Source organism: Ammodytes marinus (assembly GCF_949987685.1).
Source record: "Ammodytes marinus genome assembly, chromosome: 14".
Classification (NCBI taxonomy): domain Eukaryota; kingdom Metazoa; phylum Chordata; class Actinopteri; order Uranoscopiformes; family Ammodytidae; genus Ammodytes; species Ammodytes marinus.
This window is the reverse complement of record NC_137218.1, coordinates 24,656,612-24,681,290: the sequence shown is the minus strand read 5'-3', so window position 1 is coordinate 24,681,290 and position 24,679 is coordinate 24,656,612. Positions and strand designations below refer to the sequence as shown.

Genomic DNA, 24,679 nt, shown 5'->3' with positions numbered 1-24,679 from the left:
AAAAATACCACAAGGCCAGTTTAGTTCCACTTCTGAATAGCCTACTTCAGTGACACGCAAGTAGCCTATTTCCCATATTATGGTTATTTTGTATTGTTTAGGCCTACATTTATCACACGCGTCCTGAACATTTAATTTGACGTTAAACTAATCTCGAAACACTGAGAATATAACATCGCTTCTTATTGGTGAAATGGAACTGTCCATCAAATCGAGTGACCACTCACATACGGCAGCACATGACGGGAGGGCGGATATTTCAATGTGTACAGTATGCTGCAAAACTGTTGATAATTTCGCGGTCAAAGCTTATAAAGAAGATTTAAGCAACTAGCTACTCGCTCACTACGTTGCCACCGGCAGGTATGTACCGTTGACCAACCGTTATTTGTTACTGTAACAATTTGTTTCAGTTATCACGCGCACAAACACCCAGGAAGCTTATAACAAGTAGAGTCACTTAACTGAGATAAAATGTAACTGGCGTTTAATAAGTCTTTATTAGGCTTTGCTGTTGTGGCCCGCATCTTTTCGGGAAGTTCTGACGGTCGGACCTAGCTAAAGTTGGGTCAGGGATGTTGTTAGCGAGTACAGGCCAGTCTGTATGGTACGAACACTTTGCAAACCGGGGGAGGGGAGGGATATAGCCGAGATGAGAGAATTTTTCTCCCCACCTCGGTGAAAACGAAAGTGTTTTTTATAACATTATGTGACTGAACAAGTGTGTGTTTCTGCCAGAATCACCGCACCACGGTGTTATATGTCTGTGTTGACGTCGTTTGATATGTCGCCTTCTTCCTCGACAGTAACATTCATCATCTCGTGAAGTGCTGCGATTCTGTACCACTGTCAAGCGTGATAGAATGACAATGTTGACTTCCGGTTTACATGATACAAATAAAAGCATGGACTTCATACGGCACGTCGTTAGATGTAAATGAATGCAATGCAAATAAATTGTTTCAAGTGTTTCCTTCCTACTTTCCTTTCCCACTGGAGGGGCAAGTTTCGTCCATTGTGTGCAACAACATTATTGGCCTATTTAAGTACAATAGTAGGCTAATATAGGCTACAGTCCATGCCCAAGAATATCAGTAGACTACAAGGCCAACATAATAGCACTGCTCTCTGGTCTCTAGGCATCAGGGGCGGATATAGTCATTTTGGAAATCCCTATGTGTAAATTGAAGCTCTCGTGTTGCCTCAATGGTGACAATAGGGGCATACAGAATCAATAGTAGTTAGTCCAGCCTCCTTCAAATGATGAGAATCCATCATTTTACTGGATCATTTTGCCCTAGTTCCCAGATGCTTTATTGGTAATATTTCATTTTTGTGCCTTTTTTTTGTATTTGGTTTTCCTCTTTCAAAACTATATTTAAATGTGTCTTTTATCATTCCCTGTGTTTCTTTTAGACTACATCTTCTCTTCAACCCTTTGACATCTTATGTGAAACACTTTGCATTGCCTTGTTTTTGGAAGGTAGGTTACTACACAAATACACTTTCCTTACATTGCCTAAACAATTACAAACCACAAGGGTTACTTGCCAAACACATTTTGCTTTTGCATATATGTTTGGGAAGTACACATTTTAAAAAAATAGTTATATTACTACTAGACCACTACTAATACCTGAGTAGTGGTCGACCATGTTTTTTTTCAATGGCCGATACATGTGTTTGGCTCCTGTGTGTTTGGTTCGATTGAAACAAACTCAGGTTCGTTTCCACCTTTGCTGCGTTTGTTTTGAGCAGGCGAGAACACAGCAATCACACTCGAGTGTGCACCAAAGTGGACCAAACAAGTGTACTCAGACCATGCTTGAAGAGGAGATCTTGGTACGCTTCCAAACACACTCTGGTGTGGTTCGCTTGTGGTGAAAACGTGCGCACCTTGTCCGACCCAACTGCAGGAAGCACTACGTAACATGCTCACATAGCCAGCATGTGAGCTATGCATTATGGGATTAGGAAAACTATCTACTTCCTGTAGTTTTCCGCATGGAAATTCTGACATCAATTATAGAGCAGTTAAGGAACTACATTAATAGTCTTGCCCCAGACACATCTGACCAATGAGTCAAGAGAACGTTCTTCTCACATGAGGTTCACCCAAAGGGCGCATTCACACTAGGCAAAGTTGCCCTGTACCGTACCCAAGCACGGTTGCCCCCCCTCTCCACTCCTCCGCTGGCCTGTCAGTGTTTCCCACTAATGTATCATTCCGTGGCGGGCCGCCACACTTTCATTTTGCCCCGCCACACTTTAATTTTTTTTTTTTTTTATATATGTATATTTTACTATTTAAAAAATATAGGCTACATGTATACATTTCATTTGCAATGCGCGAGTTTCACTTGGAAACAATAGCATTTGCGCATAAAAATCTTTAACGTGTGATTCGCGCTGTGATCTCAAGAAACAATATTTCCTTCAATCATGGACGTACTGTATTATCAAAGCGCCGCTTGAGGGATCGAGGCTTCAATCTCCCCGAGTCAATCAGCCCCTCCCCCTGCGGTGTCAACACGCGCTTTGACTGTATTGCCTTTGAACACTCTCATTTTTTCAAAGTAAACGCTTCGGACCCCGCGGGACACTCAGTTAAGAGCATCGAGGGGGCGCCGAGAGGCAGGGGCTGGGACAGACGGTAGCTCGCCTCGCGGCGGACCGTCAGCTCGATCCCGAGATCCAACTACGAGCTTTTTAACTGCAGCAACTTTAAGATACGCTATTGGAGCTGGAATTACCGCGGCTGCTGGCACCAGACTTGCCCTCCAATGGATCCTCGTTAAAGGATTTAACGTGTACTCATTCCAATTACAGGGCCTCGAAAGAGCCCTGTATTGTTATTTTTCGTCACTACCTCCCCGAGTCGGGAGTGGGTAATTTGCGCGCCTGCTGCCTTTCCAGCAGAGCACCCTCTGCTGGAAAGAATATTGTGAGCTATCCTTTGTGATTGTAGTCACAGTTATTTGAGTACTAGTAATTCAACAATCTAATAAAACAAAAGGGCGCTTGTGTTCACTCTTTTGAACCACAGGTAACCACCACCTTTGCTTAATTTTTTTGATGGCTCAAATGTGTATCATAGAAAATTATTTATTCATTAACCATTGATAAGTGTGTTAAACTCCATCTTAATCACCATTTATATAGGAATAGTGTTCCTCAAAGTACACCAGATTGATGCATTTAACATTTAAAAGGTACAAAATTTTCTTCCGGGGGAGCATACCCCCCGGACCCTCCTAGGGGGGGTCGGGGTCCGTCCCCCCCACACTTTCAAAAAATTCTGTGGGAAACACTGCTGTACTCACACTGCTCCTAAAGAATCGGGGCCTGGGCACGATTGCTTTTGCCCTACGTCATCACGTCTATATGCGTGCAGGTTTGGGATTAGGAGCATATGCTGCCTACCTGTAGGCTAAACAATTGTTTTTGAATGTTTTCTACCAAACATTCCATTTCCACATCAGACCAACGAAAATCTGACGGCAATTTTTTTTTAAATGTAGTTTACGTTGCGCCTGTGGACGTATTGGGTCGCTGGAGACAGTCTCATATATTGTAGGGATGACTAGTCTATTAAAAACAGTGAGAAAGAAAATCAAGCACAATGTAAACGTCTAGGAGCCCTTCCATTACCAAGCTGTTAATGTAAATGCGGCGCGCTGTTTAATATTAATATAACGACCCGTCATCACACACACACCGGATGGTTAAATACGTCAATCACTCCGTCAAGTTATTTCTGTAAGAAATTAATGAAGACACAAAAACACATTTTGAAAATTCAAAATGTGCATTGTGTATTCCACTTGGTTTTCCCTTGTGTAAGTTAGGTAACATTAGCCTGGTGCTACCAGACCATCGTACTTCATTTCATTTGTACAGAAGGTCTGGAAGTGCTGTAATTGGCAAACGTTCACTCACTTGGAGGCGGGTGTCTGTTGAAGTTTTAAACTATTGGATCTGCCCAGTGCCACTCTGGATTAGCCAACCAATCGCATAACGTTTGGTCGTCACGTGTGTCATGAGCCGGCTTCTGGCGGTGCGTTTCAGTTGTACAGGAAACTCGGAAATTTCCGACTTCACTACATATTGTGGTCTATGGATCTACCGGCAACCTGGCAACAGTAACTTGCTAGAGCCTAACGTTTAGTTATTTGGATGAGAAAGGTTGTAGGCGTCCATACTTTCACGAGCAGATGCACTGGAACACAGACAGGTCGGAACTAGGGTACCAAGTCGGAAATCTCCTTCTTCCGAGTATAAAGGAACGCAGCATTCAACTGAAACTGGAGCGCGACTTCGACGTCATCGTTCGCAGCCACTCGTTTTGTTCGCTGATTGGACAGGCAGAAATCTGCCTGAGCAGAATCCCACTAATACGCCCCGTCCCCAGACTGACTACTGAAGGGAAAATTAAATTTGTCCGGAAGTAGGTAGGCGGGCGGAGCCAGGCTAAGGTAACATATTGCCATAAGGGACTTCTGGATTTCTCCCAGTTACATAGCTGACCATTAATCAGTCCTGAGACAATGTATAATTGAGGCACGCACACATAACTTACTTCATGATAGCCTAATGAATGTATGTAGGCCTAGGCCATAAACCACATTAGTTATTATAAAAGACCAATGTTTGCCTGATTTGGAGGGATATCTGTATTGGAAGTTGTGCTTAATTGAAGGGCTCAAACTTTCCAGAAATGTATTGGCGATGGTGCTTCATTAGGCCACTTCGAGTGCAAAAGTTTAATTTTTATTTTGGTGACAAACGGCTACGCTTCCGGTTTGCGCGTGCCTGATTTGAACGGACTTGACGGCAGAGTCTGTGTTTGATACAGCCAGTGCTGAACTGTTATGATGTGTCAATAAGTTAAAAAAGGTGGACGGCACCAATGATGAGAGGGCCCCCCCGGTACCTGAGCAGGATTTTAGAGGTACGTTCAGACATTACGTAGACGCTCGTGACAGATAACTTGTACTTTCATTGATTTCCTCCTTCTAAAACCCGGTCGGTCGCTGCTCGCTGCTCGCTCAGCCCGTCTCAGTCACTCACTGAAAAATAGTTATTATCGCTGCCGTGGACATGATGTCCGCCTGCTCCGCTTTGCCCCCATTTCAACGTGTTTGTTTCCTCGTCCACAATGAATCAATGATAGACCAGTATACTCTTGTTGTCACCGTTACGGCCTTGCTAAAATATTTCTTCACTCGTGTTTGAAAATCGCCGTGTTAAATAAATGGCCAGGCAACTGTTTCTCAGTGAGGTGGTATGCCCCCCCCCCATCTCTCTCTCTCTCTTCCTATCCGCATCAAATACAGCCACCAACCTGCGCTGCTGTGTGTGTTACGAACAGTTGAAACCGCACAGACAAGTCGATCGATCCCACCATTTAGTCTATGGGGCTTTTTTTTTTTATCAGCAGCTGTTCAAGAAGCTTACAGTGTTTCGGAAACCATTTGCACGTTAAATGCCGTGACGCGTCCAGTCCAGTTAGCACACACACACACAGGCTGTGGAGCTAGCAGTGCTAACTAGCTACTTTTTTTTTTTTTTTTTTTTAATTCCTAGTAACACTGCTAGAAAATGGAGATACTGTTCGGCAAAACATTGCTCACGGACGCACGTGCATGGACAGAAAATCCCCACTTTAATTAATGATTGTGGATGTTTTTGTCCTCGGGAGCGAGGGGCATTTCGACGACATTGTCCATCGGGAGAGTTTGACAGGAGTGAAATCTGCCCCCACCACCAGAAGCAGCACTACTGACTGTACTGTACTTGCTTAGGCTTTTCTCTCTCTCTCTCTCTCTCTCTCTCTCTCCTTCCAAACCAAAGCAAGATGGACTCTCATTCGGCCTGTCTGTCTCGTCAAGAGCTCAGATCGACAACATTTTTGCACGGAAATGAAAATGTGTGCTTAACGTAAGGGGGGCACGCGAGGTAGGCAAACGGGTCGTTTATTCGCAAAGCTCATACATTGGCGGTGTTATTGTGAAAGCTCGACACACAGTAGCTCAACACTTCACACTTCCCCAAGACAGACAGGCGGCTCGCGCATCAGCAGTTTTACCTGTGAACACAACGCAGCGAAATGCTCATTGCAACTGTGCCCGCTTCATTGAAGCTGTGTGATATTTATGAAATGCATCCAGTGGTCGCAGGGTTTCGGCCTACATGTTTTTTGCTATTGGCCACAAGGGCGGATAGATCGACTGTACGACTGAAGTGATCGCTAATCAGACGAGACAAAATGTCCCACCACCACCGCACTTTAAAGCTATGCAGTGTCACTCAACTAATGCTGTTCGTAAAGTTGCTTTGCACGCGTCTTTTAGCCATAACCTGCAGCCCGAGATCATGTTGGGAATCAATGTGCTGCAGAGATGACAGTGTGTATAACGCATGACTGAGAGCGGTGTCTTGTGTATTTTTATAGGTCATCGTCATTGCATGACAAAGGCTGTGGCAGATTCATCTTCATCACTCATCATCCAGCATTTCCATAGTTTTTTCTTCTGTAAGTATATCCCCCGTTTTTTTCACTTCGGCATCCACCATTAACACAAACACTGGAAGAATACAGTCATTACGAAGCCATTCAGTCATTGATAGAAAATGTCATTTGTGTCATGTTTAGTAGAAAGCCCAGAAATAAAAATCAATAAAGGAAAAAACAAAAATACAGAAATGCTTAATTAACAATGTTGAGCTGTGTGTGTGTGTGTGTGTGTGTGTGTGTGTGTGTGTGTGTGTGTGTGTGTGTGTGTGTGTGTGTGTGTGTGTGTGTGTGTGTGTGTGTGTGTGTGTGTGTGTGTGTGTGTGTGTGTGTGTGTGTGTGTGTGTGTGTGTGTGTGTGTGTGTGTGTGTGGGAGCACATAACATAACGTAACATGCAGGCCTGCTGCAGCCAAGAATAACAGAACAGAACATTGTTATGGATGTATTCTTTCTCCATTTGACATAGTTATGCCTAATGAGTACAGAATAAGAACAAGCTCCGGTCCATTACACTACACTTAAGAGTGCAAGGGTCAAAGATGTACTGCCCCATACAGCAAATCCAATTACTGTACTCTACTGCTATGTCCTCCATAACAGTTCTGAATAAGTCTTCCAATTTTTTCTCCTTTTTCTATGTAACCCTTTCCCTCTGAAACGTGGTAACATGAAAGAATCCAATCACCAAATCATACACAGTTAAAGGTGGAGTCAGTGATTATGGAGAATGTTGTCAAAATCACTTTTTGACAAACCCTGTGGATATCTCCTCACAATCTGCTACCAGTTCATACTGTGTGTGCGCTGTAAAAAAACAAAACAGTGTTGATACACAGCCTTGACACTGTAAACAAAGGGGGCCCACCATAGCTGAAGCAACATGCCAGTTTACAGAGCCTAGGCTGTGTATGAACAGAACACTGGGTCATGTTTTCCAGCACATACACAGAAGGTGCAGGTAGCAGATTGTGAGGAGATATTCACTGATTTTGACAACAAGCCTTTTCTCCAGAATGGCTGACCCCACCTTTAGTGAACTCATTGCCTGCAGTATATCTGTCTGTGACTAATGTACCAACCTTCAGTTGGGACTTTGTTATCTGTGACCCAACCAAAACTTTCCTTCACCTGTCAGTGACGACACAAAGCCACAACGATGTGTCTGAAAACTCAAGTTCACAAACGAGCAGCTTTAATATAATGTCGCTCAGTAGTCTAAAACCAATAATGTTTTGGAGTTTAAAGGGGGATTTAGCGATTCTGGAGAAAATGTTTGTTTAATAAATCGGTGAATATCTCCTCACAATCCGCTACCTGTACCTACTCAAAGTGTGTGCGCTGAAAAAAAAAGTCCAGAGTTAATACACAGCCTAGGCCCTGTACATGTTGCTAACTATTGTGGGCCCCCTTTGTTGCATACCAGTTTACAGAGTCTAGGCTGTGTATTAACAACAGATTTTCTTTCAGTGTGCAAACAGTACGAACAACTTATGGTTCAGGTGGAGATATTTACTGATTTTGGTAAGAAGTGATTCTCCAGAATCGCTGACTCCACCTTTAAGATCCTGTGTCAAATTTTACATCTCGTAAAATATCCGGTTAAATATTTATTTGAAATATGATTTCCATTTTGGGACACTAACTTGGCAAGCCCTGAATTCCCATGATTATTTCTTTTTTAAATTTTGGTAAAACAATTTTAGAGTTGAAGAGTTCTGTCCACTTGTAAACTTTGCAGCTGTAGCTCTTTATGAATTTATTTCCTAATTTCTCCCATAGCTACAGCTGTTAAGTCAAGTCAAGTCACGTTTATTTGTATAACCAGAAATTGGATTGCATGCCCCAGTGGGCATTTCCCAAACCCACATAGGTTGTTGATGTGGGCAACCATAACAAATACCGTTAAAGTGCATAAAGAGAACAATAGTAAAATGAAAAACAAATGCATAAAAACAAATAATAAAATAGTTTGCATTTTGGGAACAAAGGGTGCATGCTGGTAAAAAAAGGTGGGATGAGGTCAGATTAGTAAAAAGGTGCTAGTCCATGCAATATTTTGTATGTAGGCACTGGCAGTAGCACTTTACAATCTAAGATCTAGCCTGGATAGGACGCTAATGTAGGGAGGACAGGATAGGTGTAATGTGGTCAAATGTTCTGGTGTCAGCCCCATTCTGAACAAGTTGGAGACTTCTTCCTCTAGATTTGGGTAAACTGGTAAAGAGTATTTTACAATAATCCAAGTGACAAAGGCATGTACCAGGGTTTGAGCATCAGACAGCGTTAGTATAGAATGTATTATTTGTATTGTTATAGATAAAAGAAAGCTAGGTTCTAGTAATACAGTATCTTTTAATATGTCATTTGAATGCAAAGGAAGGGATCAAAAGTGACACCAATGCTCTTCATAACAAGTGCACTCGGATACATAGGAAAATAAGTCATGGATGAAAATCATTAGAGTTGTCCTTGATTGTATTGATCCCATTGCCATCTCAGAGAAACATCCTTGAATTGTCTTCTGCTTAATATTCATGGGTATTCTCTTGTCATGTTTAAGTGCTCCTCTGTAACCTTGTAGACCCTGATATGATAGTGGGCGGTATCTAATTCAATGTGGAAGTCACTGCCATAAATCACCATGCTTTGCCGCTCAGTATAATGTTACTCAATGGTCCCAAAGTAGGGTTCTCCAAGGCAAGTTAAGAGTGAGAATTAGCATATTAGCAAATTAAGGCTAATGAAATGATGGTCAGTGGGGGGATCATTTGGCTTCCTCTTCACATGGATGTAAAATGAAAGCTAATGCTGCAAGAAGCTGCAGCTGAAAGGTTTTAGAGACAGTTTTATCGCTGGCTTTTATAACGTCTCAAGGCACATGGATCATTCTGGCATTTATCATTTCTTTTTCCGCGGCTGGCAGCCAGACACGTACACAAATGACTGTTGTTTATTATTGTTTACATTAGTGTCAGTACTGAAGAGCACATTAAGAGTGAGTTTATAACACATCAGTATCTAATCTGTGGTACTGTGTACTTGCCTATTTGGGAAATGTAGCCTTTTATGCAAAATACAACTTTTAAAAAATCCAGTGCCTGAGAGATTCCTTTTCTTTATTCTTTGCCATTATGAAGTCCACACCAAAATATCTATTGGAATTAAGGCGGGTCACTGGAGGCAAAAACGGTGTTTTTTCAAGCACTCGTCCGTTTAGAGATTTTTGTCTATTTTGCTACATGTATTCTTTTATTAGTGTATAAATAAAGGGTCCAAAATGAACATTTAGGTGTTTATTGTACTACACCTAGTATGTTTGCATCTGTATATCTCTCTTATACAAACATCTTTAACAGTCATTATCTCAACATTAGTTTTTTTCAATACTCCGATCTAATCAAATAAAACGCTTACATCAACTAAACTTTGAATAATCATTCTTAGAACTATTTCCTAAGTTATTACTGAATAATTTGTTCATATGTTGTTAATTATCTTATTTATGATACTTTTTTTTAACTAATGCATGTTAGGTACAGTAACATGTTTTACTGTGCATGTTTTGTGCAGACATGATCTTATGGTTTGCCCTTTCTTTATTTGTTAGGTGCGGTAGTACCATGAAGGGTGGAGGGAGAGGTAAGGAGCCACCTGTTGCAGGGGAGGTCACTGGCAAGCGTCCCAAACGCAAATGCCTTCAGTGGCATCCGCTCCTCTCCAAGAAGGCTCTGGACTTCTCTGAGGAGGAGGAAGAGGACGATGAAGAAGAGCTGGAGAAGGTAAGTGTGTTTGATGGCTCCACACGTCGTATACTCATGTCTGTATAGAACTAATCAGAGCTGTCTGTTCACCACGGACATAGGATGGAAAATATGTATGTACTGTAAGATGAATGATACAGCATTGTACAAGCACCATTGACGGCTAAAGTCTTTACCAGTGTTAGAACTCCATACCGCGCTCAAGCACGGTACACTTCCTTGGCCCTGTTGAGAAGTGTGCTTCGGTACGGTATGGATGCTAATGTACGAGCAAGCACGAGCAAACGTATAGACGGCGGTCCTAATGCCAATTCATATGTGACTGTTCCCCGCAACCTAATACGTTCAATATGGTTCACGTTGGTCTGCAAATTTGTCCGGAAGTAAAGTATTCAACAACAATCTCATACAAATATGCTCCAAAACCCCAAACCTGCGTGTATTAAGAGCGACATAGTGACGTATTGGTAAGAAGCTATCTTGCATTTGGCCCGGAACTTTTGAATCAGTGTGTGAGTAGTAAGTACAGGCCTAAAAGCATGGAACTAATCAACCGGGCCAAGTGTGAGTGCGCCCTCACAGTTTCCTATCTGTTGTCAGCAGCCAGTGCTGGTGGAGCCGGAGCAGGCCTCACAGCTGCAGTGTGCAGGCACCACAGAGGAGGTGGAGGAGGACTCCAGCGAACAGCGGGCGCGGCGGCCCATGAACGCCTTCCTCCTCTTCTGTAAACGCCACCGCTCCCTGGTGAGACAGGAACACCCTCGCCTGGACAACCGCGGAGCCACCAAGATCCTGGCTGACTGGTGGGCCGTGCTGGAGCCCACAGAGAAGCAGAAATACACTGACATGGCCAAGGAGGTGAGACTGCTCTCTGACGTTTGTATCCGTATTAACAATATTTCATTTGAAACTAAGGCTGCTTCTGAAGTCACATCCTATTTATTATTTAGTGGGTTGTGATTATCATCGGCCATTATATTACTCCATATGACCTTATGAATGTCCCATGTTATATGGCAGGATTGAATTGAAAAGATGATTTTTTTTAGACACATCCAAGTGACAGTTGGTTGATTGTGTGTTTATGATGCCAGGCCACTGTATGGCATCATACTTTAATGTCATATAATATACTAGAATAGAATAATACTTGGATTTACAGTTAATGATTTAAACCAGACACAATCTCCAACACAGATTTATCTTTTAACCCAATCCTTTCTTTCAGTACAAGGATGCCTTTATGAAAGCAAACCCGGGCTACAAGTGGTGTCCCACCACCAGCAAACCCGTCAAGAGCCCCTCCTGTCCGCCAGTCAACAACGCCCGCAAAAAAGTTTGGTCCTTCTCTTCCAACTCAACCAAGGACTCCACCACTGCCAAAAAAGTGCCCAAAACTGAAAGCATGCCACAGTTAAACTTTGCCATGGCAGGTGTGTATAACTTAAGATGTCTTTGTTCAGTGACAACATGAAAAAAATGTAGGATTGTTTTTTCTAACTACTGTCATTTTCTTTTGTCAGATCCTACAAAGATGGGAGGCCTTAGCATGCTGCTGTTAGCTGGGGAACATGCCCTCACAAACAGAGAGGTAGGTCACTGTTAAGAGGCCACCAATGGGTGTATCCTTGTAATTCACCAGCTCTCCAACAGGTGGCCTCAAAGACATTTAAATTGATGTTAGTTATCTGCTGCACAAAAAAGTTTGTGTTTTTTTTAATGATTCTTTTGAATTTCAAGAAGTTCCTTTTTTTTTTTTTTTTAACAGCCCTACTAACTGCAGTATTGTTTCCCCCTCTAGATCCCTTCCAGCACTAAACCTAGTTTACCTGACACAGCCAGCGAAGGGAGCTCCTTTCCAGGGGATAAGGAAGAGGTGAGTTCTGACTGAGGCTGTGTCCCTATACTCGGTGTATACGGTATAAGACCAGATACTTGAGGTTGGGCTGTCTCTGGTAGAAGATAATTTCCATTTTATCTTACTTTTATTCTTCTACAGTACGACACTATGCATCCATTTTACTCAACGTCTATTCATCTGAGAGCATCGGTTAATGGTTCCTTTGTGGATTCTGCTTATTTATGCATGGGGGTGGTAGGCTGGCCTAGAGGAAAGGTGGCCGACCAGTATCCATGAGGTCGCTGGTTGGATCCCCGGCACCAGACAGGAGGGTGTTAGTTGTAAAAGTAGCAGTGGCTGGTATTACCTGTACGGTGCCCACCATCTCTACCATTGTGTCCTTAAGACACTTAACCCCAAAACTGCTCCATGGGCGCTGTACTACGGCTGACCCTGTGCTCTGACCCCCTCCGCAGTGTGGTAACTTGAGAGGGGATATGCGAAAAGAAAAATTTCAATGTAACCAACCATTGACTAATAAAGTAACTTAACTCAACTTAACTATAATCAACAAATAATTTATGATGTTTAGCCATGTAAAGTTGTTAACATGACTCTAAACCTTTCGCAGCTACAACAGTAGAGTCTTATACGTTAACTCGATAATAATATACCTTTTTAGAGTGATTCTGCTTTTCCCAGTATGTCCCAGTTTGAAGATTTCACTTTAACACTGATATGTTTGATGTCTGATATGTATTTAAGCCGAGCTGACTTGTTTTTGATCTTTTAACATCTTTCTTTCTACAGATGTTGTCTGGGACGATACCCAACCGAGTGCCTGATGTGACTAAAAGCAAGGTCCAGCCGGCTGTTTCCCCACTGGCAGAGGTATGTTTGAATTTCAATTCATTAACGATGTTCCAATAATATTAATTATATGTAGCACTTGCCATGTGTCCCCTCTGGTTTAAACAGTGCTACTTACAAATAAAGGGATAGTTCATCGACCTTAAAAGTATCTATGGATTTCTAACTTCATTATGACAATTCTAGTCAATGCTTTTGCAACATCATGCCATCGCTGCAGCTTAGAATAACTTTGTGATGATAATCGGAAATTAAAAAGTGCACCCTCTATTCTGTACACACTGTTTATAAGCTCCTAGGACTCTAAATGCAACATTTCAGTCAGGAAATTAACTTTTGCATTGTCATATGGATAAGGAACATGGCAAAAAAGGACGAGTGCAACGCTACCGTAACAGCATGAATAGACGCGCATCAAAATCTAAGCAGTGGCCCATGCACGTCCCTAACGGCCACTGCACGAGTCAGACAAACATACTCCATCCTCAGTAAAAATCTGAATAGTGCATCTGCAGAAATCTAGGCAGTGTGATATCTCATTAAAGAACTAAGAAGTGACAAAGCATGTTGTATGTTCACAGGCCTCTCCCTCTGCGGCACCTGAAGGAAAAGCATGCAGTCAGTCGGCTCTCTTCCAGCTGGCCGAGGTGAGACATGTGATAGTTTGGACAAAGCTTATCTTAAGTAGCACATTACAGCTTTATAGAACGACTGGTAAGAATGTTCAACTATGAAAACACCAACTGTGACTGTACTGATTGTTATCAGTTATCTTTAGCATCACTTTACTTTACTATGAGTTATCTTTATCTTTGGTTATCTTCACCATCGCTTCACTTTATCATCAGTTTTTCTTTACCGTTGTATACAGCAGCACCACGATGGCCCAAGGCATTATGTTTTTGGTTAGCTGTCCGGGCCATTCCTGTGCAATATCTCATGAACGCTCTAAGGGTTTTTCTTAAAATGTGGCCCAATATCACATCTCGACTCGAGGATAAACTCCTTTTGATTTGGAAGGTCAAATGTCAAGGTCACTGTGACCTTAGACATTTTCAGGTTGCAATGTCTTTGTACCTGATTGTAATTTCCTAGGAGCTTTACCTTTTAATTAACGCATTGCCTACCAACACTGTACTTTCACTGTTCGACTATTGTATGCCTCACGGAGGCATAAGTGCCAGGCGGTAGTTCTAGTTTATCTTAACCATCTGCTATCATTACTGTTGTTTAACTCAGGAAGATTTTTTTAACGTAATAGCGAAATAGATATACAATACAATTTGTGGAAGTTTCTGAACCGTTTGAAAACAAAATGAGTTATCAAAATGAAGAAATGTATTATTAGGAGTAACGGTTGTGGTCATTTTAAATAACATTTTGTAACACTGAGTTTTTTGTTTGTATTTGGTTCAGATGTGCTTAGCGTCTGAAGCTGGTAAGATGGAGGTAGAGGATTCTCCGCCTGAGGACAGCTCCTCTCTTCAGCAGAGCACCAAGCCAGAGATCAAGGAGGAGACAGCAGACACCGGCCCACCACCTCCTTCCTCTCACAAACCAGCCCCCTCACCTTCGCCTACCTCTGCCCATGTTCCCCCTCAGCCCAGCAGCCAAAACGCACGTGTCAAAAACAAGGGTAAGAAGAAGGAGGCGGCCAACGATAATGACGATGAGACGTCTAGCCCAGCTAAGAAGCTGGTCAAGAAGTGTAACAACCCAGAGTCCAGCGTGGACAGTGTCTTCAGTACCATCGAGGCGGTGGCCAAAGGAGGCTGGGACGACACACAGGAGCAGAAGCCCAGGAAGAGGACCCAGAGTGCCCCTACTGCTGGAAGCTCCAGTGTGCCCAGAAAGAAGAGCAAGCACAAAGTCAAGACATCCGTCAAAGAGACAGAGGAGACGGACAGCTGGCAGTGTGAGCAGCACAGTCCCTCTGAGGTGGAGATGAAAGAAGAGCTGACCACCGTTATTCCAAAGCCAGAAGAAGAAGCCCAAGAGGCTAGCACAGTAAGCACAGACCTTCAGGACAGCGTGGCAGAGCAGCAGCACTCCCCCCACAGCCCCTCACCCGCTAAGTTTAAAGAGGAGGACAAGGGGAAGGAGAGGGCCAGTGATGGCACCTGTGAGTCCAGCTCAGGCTCCAGGAAGTCAGAGCGCAGCTGCAAAGGCGCCTTGTATAAAACCCTGGTCTCCGAGGGCATGCTGACATCACTGAGAGCCAACATAGACAGAGGTATCCCATTTGAATCAACATATTTTAAAGGTGGAGTCAATGATTCTGTAGAATGCTTGTTGTGAAAATAACAAAAAAAGTTTGTCTAGTAACGACACAGCCTAGGCTCTGTAAACTCGTTGGTAAACAGAGGGGCCCACCGTCGCTATTAGGGTTGCAAAGGGGTGGAAAGTTTCCGGTAAATTTCCGGAAACTTTCCACAGGAACTTTCGCTCTGGAATTTTGGGAATATTCAAAATTGGGAATTATAGGAAGTAACTAAATGGCGCTCATTTAAATTATTTTTTTTATATCCAAACATTAATCGAAACATATAAACGTTATGTTTTGTCATAGGCAGACATCCATGCAAACTTATAAAATAAAAAAAACATATTTGAACAGATTTATTTGTAAGTAGAACTTTATCAAGTTTTGATTATTTTAAGAACAATCAATAATTTCACTGAACAACAAAAAGATCAATGTTGAGTAAAATATTACTGTCTGACCCCATCCATTCAATAAATAAAGTAAATTGCCCCCCATGTGATGGACAAATGCACAGTGCATGTAGGGGTTGTGGCCTCAGTACCCCTGCAGTAAGCAGTGTGCTATGTGCAACTTGCCAAGTGTACTTGCATGAAATCTGGTTGTTTTAGCCAAGATTATGCTAAAATATATTTTCCCCAACTATATTTAAAATCACTGTTTAAGCCTCTGTAAACCTGGTCTAGTAAAAAGCAATATATGATATCAAGTTGGGTGTCTCAATAAACTTAAAAAATTATCTGATTTGAAATTAAATGTTCATAAATATTATAAAACGTAGTTGAAAAAACTGCTTTTTACAGTCTAGAACGTTTTCCCGGACTTAGATGACATAGTTAGAAGGATTTAGTGCATTTGGTTTGCTTTAAATTTAGTAAATTCCCGTTTATTCCCGTTTATTCCCGTTAATTCCCCAAATTCCCGTTAATTCCCATAAATTCCTGTTAATTCCCATGGAAAGTTTCCAACTTTGAAAATTCCCCAAATTTTGCAACCCTAGTACCGTAGCTATCAACATGCCCGTATGAACACTGGATTTTTTTTTCAGCGCACAGTCTGTACGGGCAGGTAGCAGATCTTAAGGAGATATTCACTGATTTTGACAAAAAGACACTTTGACAAAAAGCATTCTCTAGAATCACTGACTCCACCTTTAATAATTAAAGTAGGAATAATCCAATCTGTGTGTGTTGTGTTGTGAACAATCTTCTCCTGTATGTCTGAGTTGTCGTGCTTGTGTCTACAGGTAAACGAGGGGCTTTCCGTGGTTCAGATCACGACGCAAACTGGAGTGATGACAGCTGGCCGATTGCTCAGATGGGACCTAATAACCCCAAGAAGCTGAAAAAATCCAAGTCCAAAGAGGAATCTTCGGCGGGGTAAGTCATGCCGTGTCTCCTCTTATGACTACATTGTAATGCTATAATAGAATGTGTTGTTTTTTGTTGAACCATTTTAATCGGTTGTGAAGACCTACAGAAACCAGCCCTTTTTCAAACCAACCAAGTAGAGTGGGGGAAAAAAAAAACATTCCGGACAAATTATCGATGCCCAACCATTTAGACTGTGAACTTGTCTCGTCAGCCTGGGGAAACTGGAGGAGGAGTTTGAAAGGAAGTTCAACAGCCTGCCTCAGTACAGCCCAATGACGTTTGATAAGAAGGGGACTGCTGCTGCTGTGGCCAAGAAGAAGAAGCCAGACAGCCCCCCGGTCCTAGAGGAAGTCCCTAAAGCTGTAAAAGGTACCAAAACAAAATCAAAGATTTTCAAAGACAAAATACAATGACTGCTCTTTAAATATCCTCTCATCTCATCCATGAGCCGCTCTGCACCTGCTTGTACTGTTGTGTTGTGTTCAGGACCAGAGGGGTATACTACGAAGCCAGATTAAGGGCTGAGCGAGGTCTGTTGAGTCTAAAGCCAGAGTTTTCAGTATCACGAAAGGTGGCTCTCTTTCTACCTGGCTAGATCACCGTGGTAACAGAGGCTGCACGGCTAACCTCCCCAGACCAGTTTTTGTTCCAGAGTTTGAGCTTAAATTTGGCTCTTAGAGCGCTGCCCTTTAAGGAAACTACACCTTTTGAAATCCCGCGGATCTGACTATATTGTCTGAGCGATACTTCTCACTGAGTAAACTAGTTAAATCAGTAAACTTATTGATCAGTAAGTAAATGAACGAAACGAAGCCGTGACATAAGGCTTAGAGTGAACTGTAACATCGCGCTGCGGCTTTTTGCCACATGCATACAGTTATTGATGCAGAAAATGTAAAATAGCCTAGACCTACTGTAGGCTATGCAGCGCCACTCTCACCTCAAATGATTTTACCTGGCGATCTACACACACTGGCTCTTAATGAAGCGTTCCATAAAATCACAGGTTGCAACATTATTTCACTGTAGGCTTCTTTCTTTTCATCAGTAGCGATTACAGTTGGGACGTGACAGCTGTCACAGTTCGGACATCGCTGCAGACTCGCAGGTTAAGCTTCTCACAGTAGATTCATATTTGTCCGGAAAATACAGACTACAGGTTTTGTATCTAGGATATTTATTTTAATGGTATTTATAAGATGCAAATAAAGGGCTATTAGCCTAAATCAAAATTGTATTAATTTTGATGTCGCCCAAAACTAAAGTGATTTTCCACATATGCTATTCATTAGGGGACATTGTCAGACTTAAATCAGTGTAGGATTATCAACTAGGCTAAATGGTGTACTGTTTAAATCCGAGTTCAACCTTTAATTGCTTTATAATGTCACCTTACGCACTGCGAGAACGATCTGTAAAATAAATTAATCAATTCAGTAGCCCAATTTTCTGACAACATTCCACTCTCTCCTTATTTGCAGTAAGAGTTTTTTTCGGCTCTCTGTTTTCTGCTGTTCTGTGATCATTCAGACTGACAAACTCTTCCTCTTGAGTGAAGTCAGCGACGCACTTTTTTTTTTTTTACTCAGCTGCTCGTAATCAGTCAGTTTGTATAAAGTTAGCAGCACAATATCAGTCCAGTCTGCGGAAGCAGAGTCAAATGACGGGTCAAACGCCCCCTCTCATGGGGACGCGCACAGAGCCTGAAGCTGAAACCCTCGTTCAACATAAGAGGTTGATAACTTAGTTCTGAGCGAGGGTATGTGTTATGTTGAACCAGATCAAGAAAAGAGAGCCAGGCTGTGTTGAGTTTGCTTCGTAGTATACCCCTCTGTTCTCTCTCTTTGTTCAAACAGAAACACTTGTCATCCATAACAACACAGCATTCCCATGTTCTTTTTTCTTTCTTTTTTTCTTATTTTTTTTTGTTGCTATATCAGGGTCATCTCCATCTCCGAAAAAGACTTCATTCCACAAGATCATTAGGAAGCAAAAACAAAAAAAGGAGAAACCAAGTGCAGTGGACAAAGGTGAACTAGAATGTTGATTGTTTTTTGTTTATAAGAGATGTAAACTTTTCAGGTTACCTACCTAACAGTTACCTATCACCACAACACTTTGAATATCTAGATTATTGCCATTCATTTTCCTTTGGTAAAATGAACTTGACTTGCAGAAGTTACCTACAGAACATTCATTTAATGAATCAAGGGTGAGCTACCCAAAAGAACGGTCTTCATTGACGTTTAAAAATGCATGTACTTCATACTGTAGTTTATACACTACAGTCACATTTCATCTTGCTCTATTTATATTTAAACAACACACTTTCATTTAGTTAGATCACACTGACAGTCCGCAAATGAATGAAGAACTTTTGTACCTCCATGTTAAGTAACTGAAACTAATTTGTGCCATTACATTTTTTGTGTAAACGCTCAACTGACTCAAACTACTCTGAACCTCTTCTCTTTAGCAGTGGTACAGAGTGATTCCACCATAGTGGAGTCAGCTTCAAAAGCCAAATCGTGTGCCCCTGTTGCCATATTGTGCCCAGATGTCCAGGGCACCGCTAGTATGGAGATGCTAGTCGGTAGCCAGAAGAGGAAGGCTAGGAAGACCAAGATCACACACTTGGTGCGCACAGCAGATGGCAGTGTGTCTCCAGTGGAGGGTGAGTTATTGATCCATTGATTAATGTGTGGTATCAGAAACATCTGTCTGTCTATATCCGTCTCATTTTGAAAATACCTAATACAAAACGTGTTAACCCGTCATTTGTCTCATATCATTTATGTAATCCCTTTATAAGATTATACTAAGATAGACTTTTTGTTATATTCCTTTTTTTGGGTTTGTTTTTTAAAACTCAACCTCATTTATTTGGATTTCCACTGCAAAAGTTGGAAAAGTTACCAAAATACGCTAACCATGCCGTACCTATTTTTGACACCCTTTTCGTTGGGGTACCAAGCTGGGTAAAAAGGGTGGAGGTACACACTGCGGTAAATACGCAGATTGGTCGACAGACTAGTCATTTCCGTGCAAGAGATAAACCGCTGTGTGTGTTGTCACATTGGCAAGAGTGAGAGAAAAGTGACGCACAGCCCTTTGTTTAATTTGTCGCGTTCTTCCTCTTTATGGAATGAATTGCCGGCTACACTGTCACGCTGCTATGATGTCACCATAGTTAAGTTTCTGCTGAGGCCAGAGCATGGACTGTTTGTAAGGGCCAGTGCTGTTCAACGGCTCTGGCCACGGCTATCGCCGTCCAGTATAAAGCCCGCCTACCAAGTAAGGGTATTGTCAGCAGTGGAAACGCAATCAGGATCCTAATAAAGTAAATAGATAGTCATTAGGGGCGACTGTGGCTCAGGTGGTTAAGCGGGTTGGCCAACGATCCAAGGGTTGGCGGTTCGATCCCAGCCCGGCCACCTGTGTCATGGTTGTTGTGTCCTTGGGCAAGACACTTCACCCACCTTGCCTTGTGTGAATGTGTATGATTGCTGTATGTTTGAGGTGGTGGTCGGAGGGGTCATTGGCGCTGAATGGCAGCCACGCTTCCGTCAGTCTGCCCCAGGGCAGCTGTGGCTACTCTCGTAGTTTACCACCACCGGTATGACTGTGTGTGAACGAATTGAACCAGGAACCCTGTAAAGCGTCTTTGAGTGCCTAGGCAATAAAGCGCTATATAAAACCTATCAATTATTATTATTATTATTATTATTAGAATGAGTCAAAACTGTACTTTTGAGCTGTACTTTTCCCAGCACAACAGACAGTGATGTCTTGTCTCATTTAAATGTTTTTTAGTGGAAGTTTTAACATTAAAGTTTTGATTCATTGAAAAGATAATTCTATATAAAATGCTTTGCTAACTTAATTTATCTTTTTTGTTTTTGCAGAGGACAAGACTAAGGACCTGACCCAGGAACAGGATACAAAGCCATTACCCCAACAGAACTTATGCAATGATAATGATAAAGGGTGCTACAGTGATCCAGGAGCGGAGGAGGCCGAGCGGAGCCCCGTAGCACACGAGCTACCTGCTTTCTTCAGCCTGGCCGCCCTCGCTGAAGTGGCCGCCATGGAAAACGTTCACAGGTACAGACACAGCTTAGTGTCCACACAACACTGTTGAGTGCATTAGAACATATGCTTCACTCAATATAGTGTATGCTTTCAATCTAATCTCCTTAGTGTGCCTATTCACAATAATGTTACTTTACTTAAAAAAAGGTTAATTTTGTGGATCTTCACATCTTATCAGAAGTCTTATTCTTTTGCTAGCATGTGAGCATTTTAATATACAATATATTTATTTAGTTCTAAATATCCTGTCAGGGTCATTTGCCAGGAAGACAAATATTCAGAAAGCATGGGCAAAGGTGGAAATGCACACACACTGCACTTCCAAGCAGACACCTGTGCACTTCACCCATTTGCATGTATGTAAATTGGGGAATTTTCAAAAATTATGTGCTAAAATTGGGGAAGTGCTTTGTGTGCTTATATCAGATTTTAAAATAAAACAGTTCTGACGGAACTCAGGATAATTCAATAAGGGCTTCTTCTTTACAAATGACACATTCACTGTATAAATATATATACAGTATATATATAATAAACTGGGAAGAGATCCGCTTATTCACGTAAACGCAAAAGGAAGGCAAACTGTGCTCAGCTGCCAAGGAAGTGCAAATTCTATTGTGGATACTGTGCTTAAACGGGGAATATTGTGGGTACTAGTTTTCTGCAAATCATTGAGCTATTGAGCACGCGCAATCCATTCCTTGTGGATCTGACCACAAGGAATGACCCCTATAATGACTACTGACACTGCTGAGTACACACTACCACCCTTAAACTAGCATATTATCACTTACATAAAAGGTCACATAGTCACATTGTTATTTGGGTTTTTAATCCATACCCCATCATTTTTATGGGGTATAGTGTCCAAAACACCCTTTAAATTTGTTTGCACTGATTGGCCCTGCACCTAACTGCCGGTTTGAATCTAACTGCTAGTTAGATTGAGAGGTATCTGGGGGTCTCCTTATCACAGGTGGAGGTAGTGCTAAGTGAGGTTGTTAATCACGGGGTGTGGCTTCTCCCCATGTGACATCATATTGGGAAGAAATCTGACTGTTTTTGAGAAAGGTGGAGGTGGGAAAGGTGGAGATGGAGAAAAAAGAGAGGGTTGCTTTTTTCCTCATGCTTTGGGAATCTCTAGTCACACCGGGGACCCATATTAATGGTGAAACATCATGTGCATTATGCATAAAAGGTGCCCTTTAAAGCAAAGCCAGGCGCAGACCTTCTGTATGCTTTCTATTTCAAAAAGCAAATACACACCTTTGATGTCTCTGTTTGATGTCCTGTTTCCAGAGGCCAGAGAGGCTTGGCTGACGGTCAGAAGAAAGAGCTGGCCCAGACTCCAGTCCTCATCTCCTGTGCTGACCAGTGAACCTCTGCTGCTATGATGAGAAGACACAACATGGACACTGGCAGTGGAGCTTTGCTTTCCTCAGTGGTGATAACCCTACGGTAGGGGGAGTCTCCATCAGGACGTTTTGGGACGTTCCCTTTGTGGTGAATTAGCTTGAGCATCAGGTCTGTGGTGGAGGAAGAGACTGTCTCCCCCCTCGCTATCTCAGTGTTTCCCCTGAAGCCTTCCTTTGGTTAGAGGAAGGATGCATTTCTGAATTCTCTTACCCCTCCGCCCCCCTTACCCTTTAGATGCTCAGGCCTGTGGAAGAACCACGCTGCCCCCCCCCCCCCCAGTGCATGGCTTCCCTTATAGAGATGGTTATCATGGGTTTTATTGTACGCCGTTTTTAAGGTCAAGTCTTGCATTTAGAAAACATTTTAGGCATTTTAGGTAGGGAAAAAAACACACTGCATTCGTTTGATATAGACGAACACAGCTTTCTGTTACCTTTTTTACCTCACACACACACACACACACACACACACACACACACACACACACACGCACACAGACACACACACACACACACACGCCTACTGAAGAGTTCCCTCCGCCTCTGGTAGAATACCTCTGTATTTGAATAGCTCTTATCCCTTCCATTCCTTCCAGCTTCAGCCCAAAATGACTTTTAACCAGGGTAAATGATCATGGATAGACCTCCATTAACAACTACTCGCTGAGTGTGTCCCTGTGGTACACTGATTACTCCAAACTAAGAGGAAATCATGGTCGAGTATTTGCTGATGTATGTCAAGACGATGCTACTGTAAAAACAGTGTTAGGTAGCAACAAATAATCACGTTAGACTGAATGTGTAAGACCTGTTCATACCATTGCACCTGAGCTAGAGTTGACTAGCCGAGGGTGTTTGTCCTTTTATGTCTTTGAGTAGTTGGTACAGTTTCCCTGTCAAGCTTATGAGACAGTAGGTTGTCTTAGAAACAGCTTCTTGTGTAGGGAAGTTGTGTGAAAATGATTCAAATATAGCCTTAACCCTCCCGCCTAGACCCGCTCTGCCGCCGCGAAAAAACCCCTCAACCGGCTTCTTGCATCGATGTCATCGCAGTCCTAAAGTCAGTGTAAACATATTTGCATAGTGAAATGCAGTTTTATGTCAATACTTGATATTATTGCAGTTTTGCGTAGCAATTAGGAAGGTTAATTCCTCGCGTGCGACTTTTTTAATGGAATAATGTTGTTTTAATTTTGTGTTGTTTATATATATGGTAAACACTGCACTAATTTGTAGCTGAAGTTTTGAGTTGCGTGATAAAGATGCCTTGTCTCCACGGGTCACAGTGTTCTCACACCATAGCCTCTCAATAGTGTCTTCAAGGTCCACAGGGCCCCTGGCTAAAGCCAACCTAAAGGATCAGGAGTTTGTCAATCTTAAATGGATCGTTTGTTTTATGAAATAATGTTATTCTCTATGTCTCATAAAATGAGCAATTTAGTAAAGTAAAAAAAAAAAAAAAATACAGAAATATATTTTTTCTGATTCCGTGCAGAAACAAGATATCGATGTTAAGTGTGGAAAACAAAGCACACTATGCTATGGTTCCTCTCAGAGCTAATGAAGACAAGGCATTCGATAATAATCCCCCCCCCCATTTTGTTTCCCCATTGGCCTTTTGAGATTTTATTGCCAAGTAATGGTCTACTCAGAGGTCACATGCAATCAATGTTTTGATTTATTTTAGGTGTATTTATATTTACCGTAGATGCAACTTGGTGTTCTCTAATTCTTTTTTTTGGCTTTGTTTTGTTAATGTGTTTGGTCCGAATCATTCCATTTCCATGTCTCTTGTCTTGGTCAGACTTTTGTTTACAGTTGATCAGCTGTAGTAGTGAGAAGAGAAAGAAGGGTTGAAGCTGTCATGTTGCAAAGTTTGTTTGTCTTCCTAAAGGGTTGGTGGAACCTAGAAGAGCTAGCACAGGCTAATGGAGGTTAACTGAGAGCTTCACAGACTCCCCCAAGCAGCAATAGCCCCTTACCTCCTTACCCAGAAGCCTCTTGTTCCTCTGTGTAGACCAATACTTAAAGGTGCACTATGTAACTTTCGGTGTGTCAGAGAAGTGATCATTTTCTAAGGGATATTCTCATAACTGCAGAAACTAACTTTCCTCACAGGAAAATGTGATCTCTGTCTGAAGTTAGAAAGCTTTCTGAAAAGTTACTGTTTCACTGTCTTTGTTTACAGCAGCAGGGCCCACAGTTTGGTTTACAAACATATTCTAGTCTGACGTTTGGTTACGATGCCTCAAACTAATTTAGTTTGGATTTTATGATAATAAATTATTCAAAACTAAGAATTACATGTAGTGGAAATATACTGCAGGCTCTGCAAATGTAAACAAATCCCCCTCCACTGAAACTGCGTAGTGCACCTTTTTGAATTTTTCATTTTAGAATGGATCACGTTTATAACTTTTATAGATCTTTTGTTTTTTTTCTATTTGATTATTCTTTTGTTAGTGTGTGGTCCTCTTTATGAACTTCATTGGGGGTTTTCCCCTGAAGTTCAGTTTACTGAATAAAGAATGTTGTGGAGAAGATCAAGC

General features: G+C 42.0%; 1 protein-coding gene across 4 annotated transcripts; it reads left to right on the top strand.

Moving 5' to 3' along the window:
• The first annotated feature begins 316 nt into the window (after positions 1–316).
• bbx (BBX high mobility group box domain containing) lies at positions 317–22,970 on the top strand. 4 transcript variants are annotated; one of them, XM_080041423.1, is made up of 16 exons: positions 317–363; positions 6,455–6,535; positions 10,124–10,295; positions 10,881–11,135; positions 11,506–11,710; positions 11,801–11,868; positions 12,079–12,153; positions 12,928–13,008; positions 13,569–13,634; positions 14,404–15,220; positions 16,497–16,629; positions 16,835–16,992; positions 18,564–18,653; positions 19,103–19,297; positions 20,529–20,727; positions 22,015–22,970. In XM_080041423.1, the coding sequence occupies exons 3-16, from the start codon at positions 10,137–10,139 to the stop codon at positions 22,091–22,093; spliced, it is 2,580 nt and encodes an 859-aa protein (XP_079897549.1). In that variant the 5' UTR covers positions 317–363; positions 6,455–6,535; positions 10,124–10,136; the 3' UTR covers positions 22,094–22,970. The 4 variants fall into 4 exon arrangements, with proteins under 4 accessions (XP_079897549.1, XP_079897548.1, XP_079897547.1 ...); XM_080041422.1 differs by having other exon boundaries at positions 19,100–19,297; XM_080041421.1 differs by having other exon boundaries at positions 10,878–11,135.
• The last annotated feature ends 1,709 nt before the right edge of the window (positions 22,971–24,679 follow it).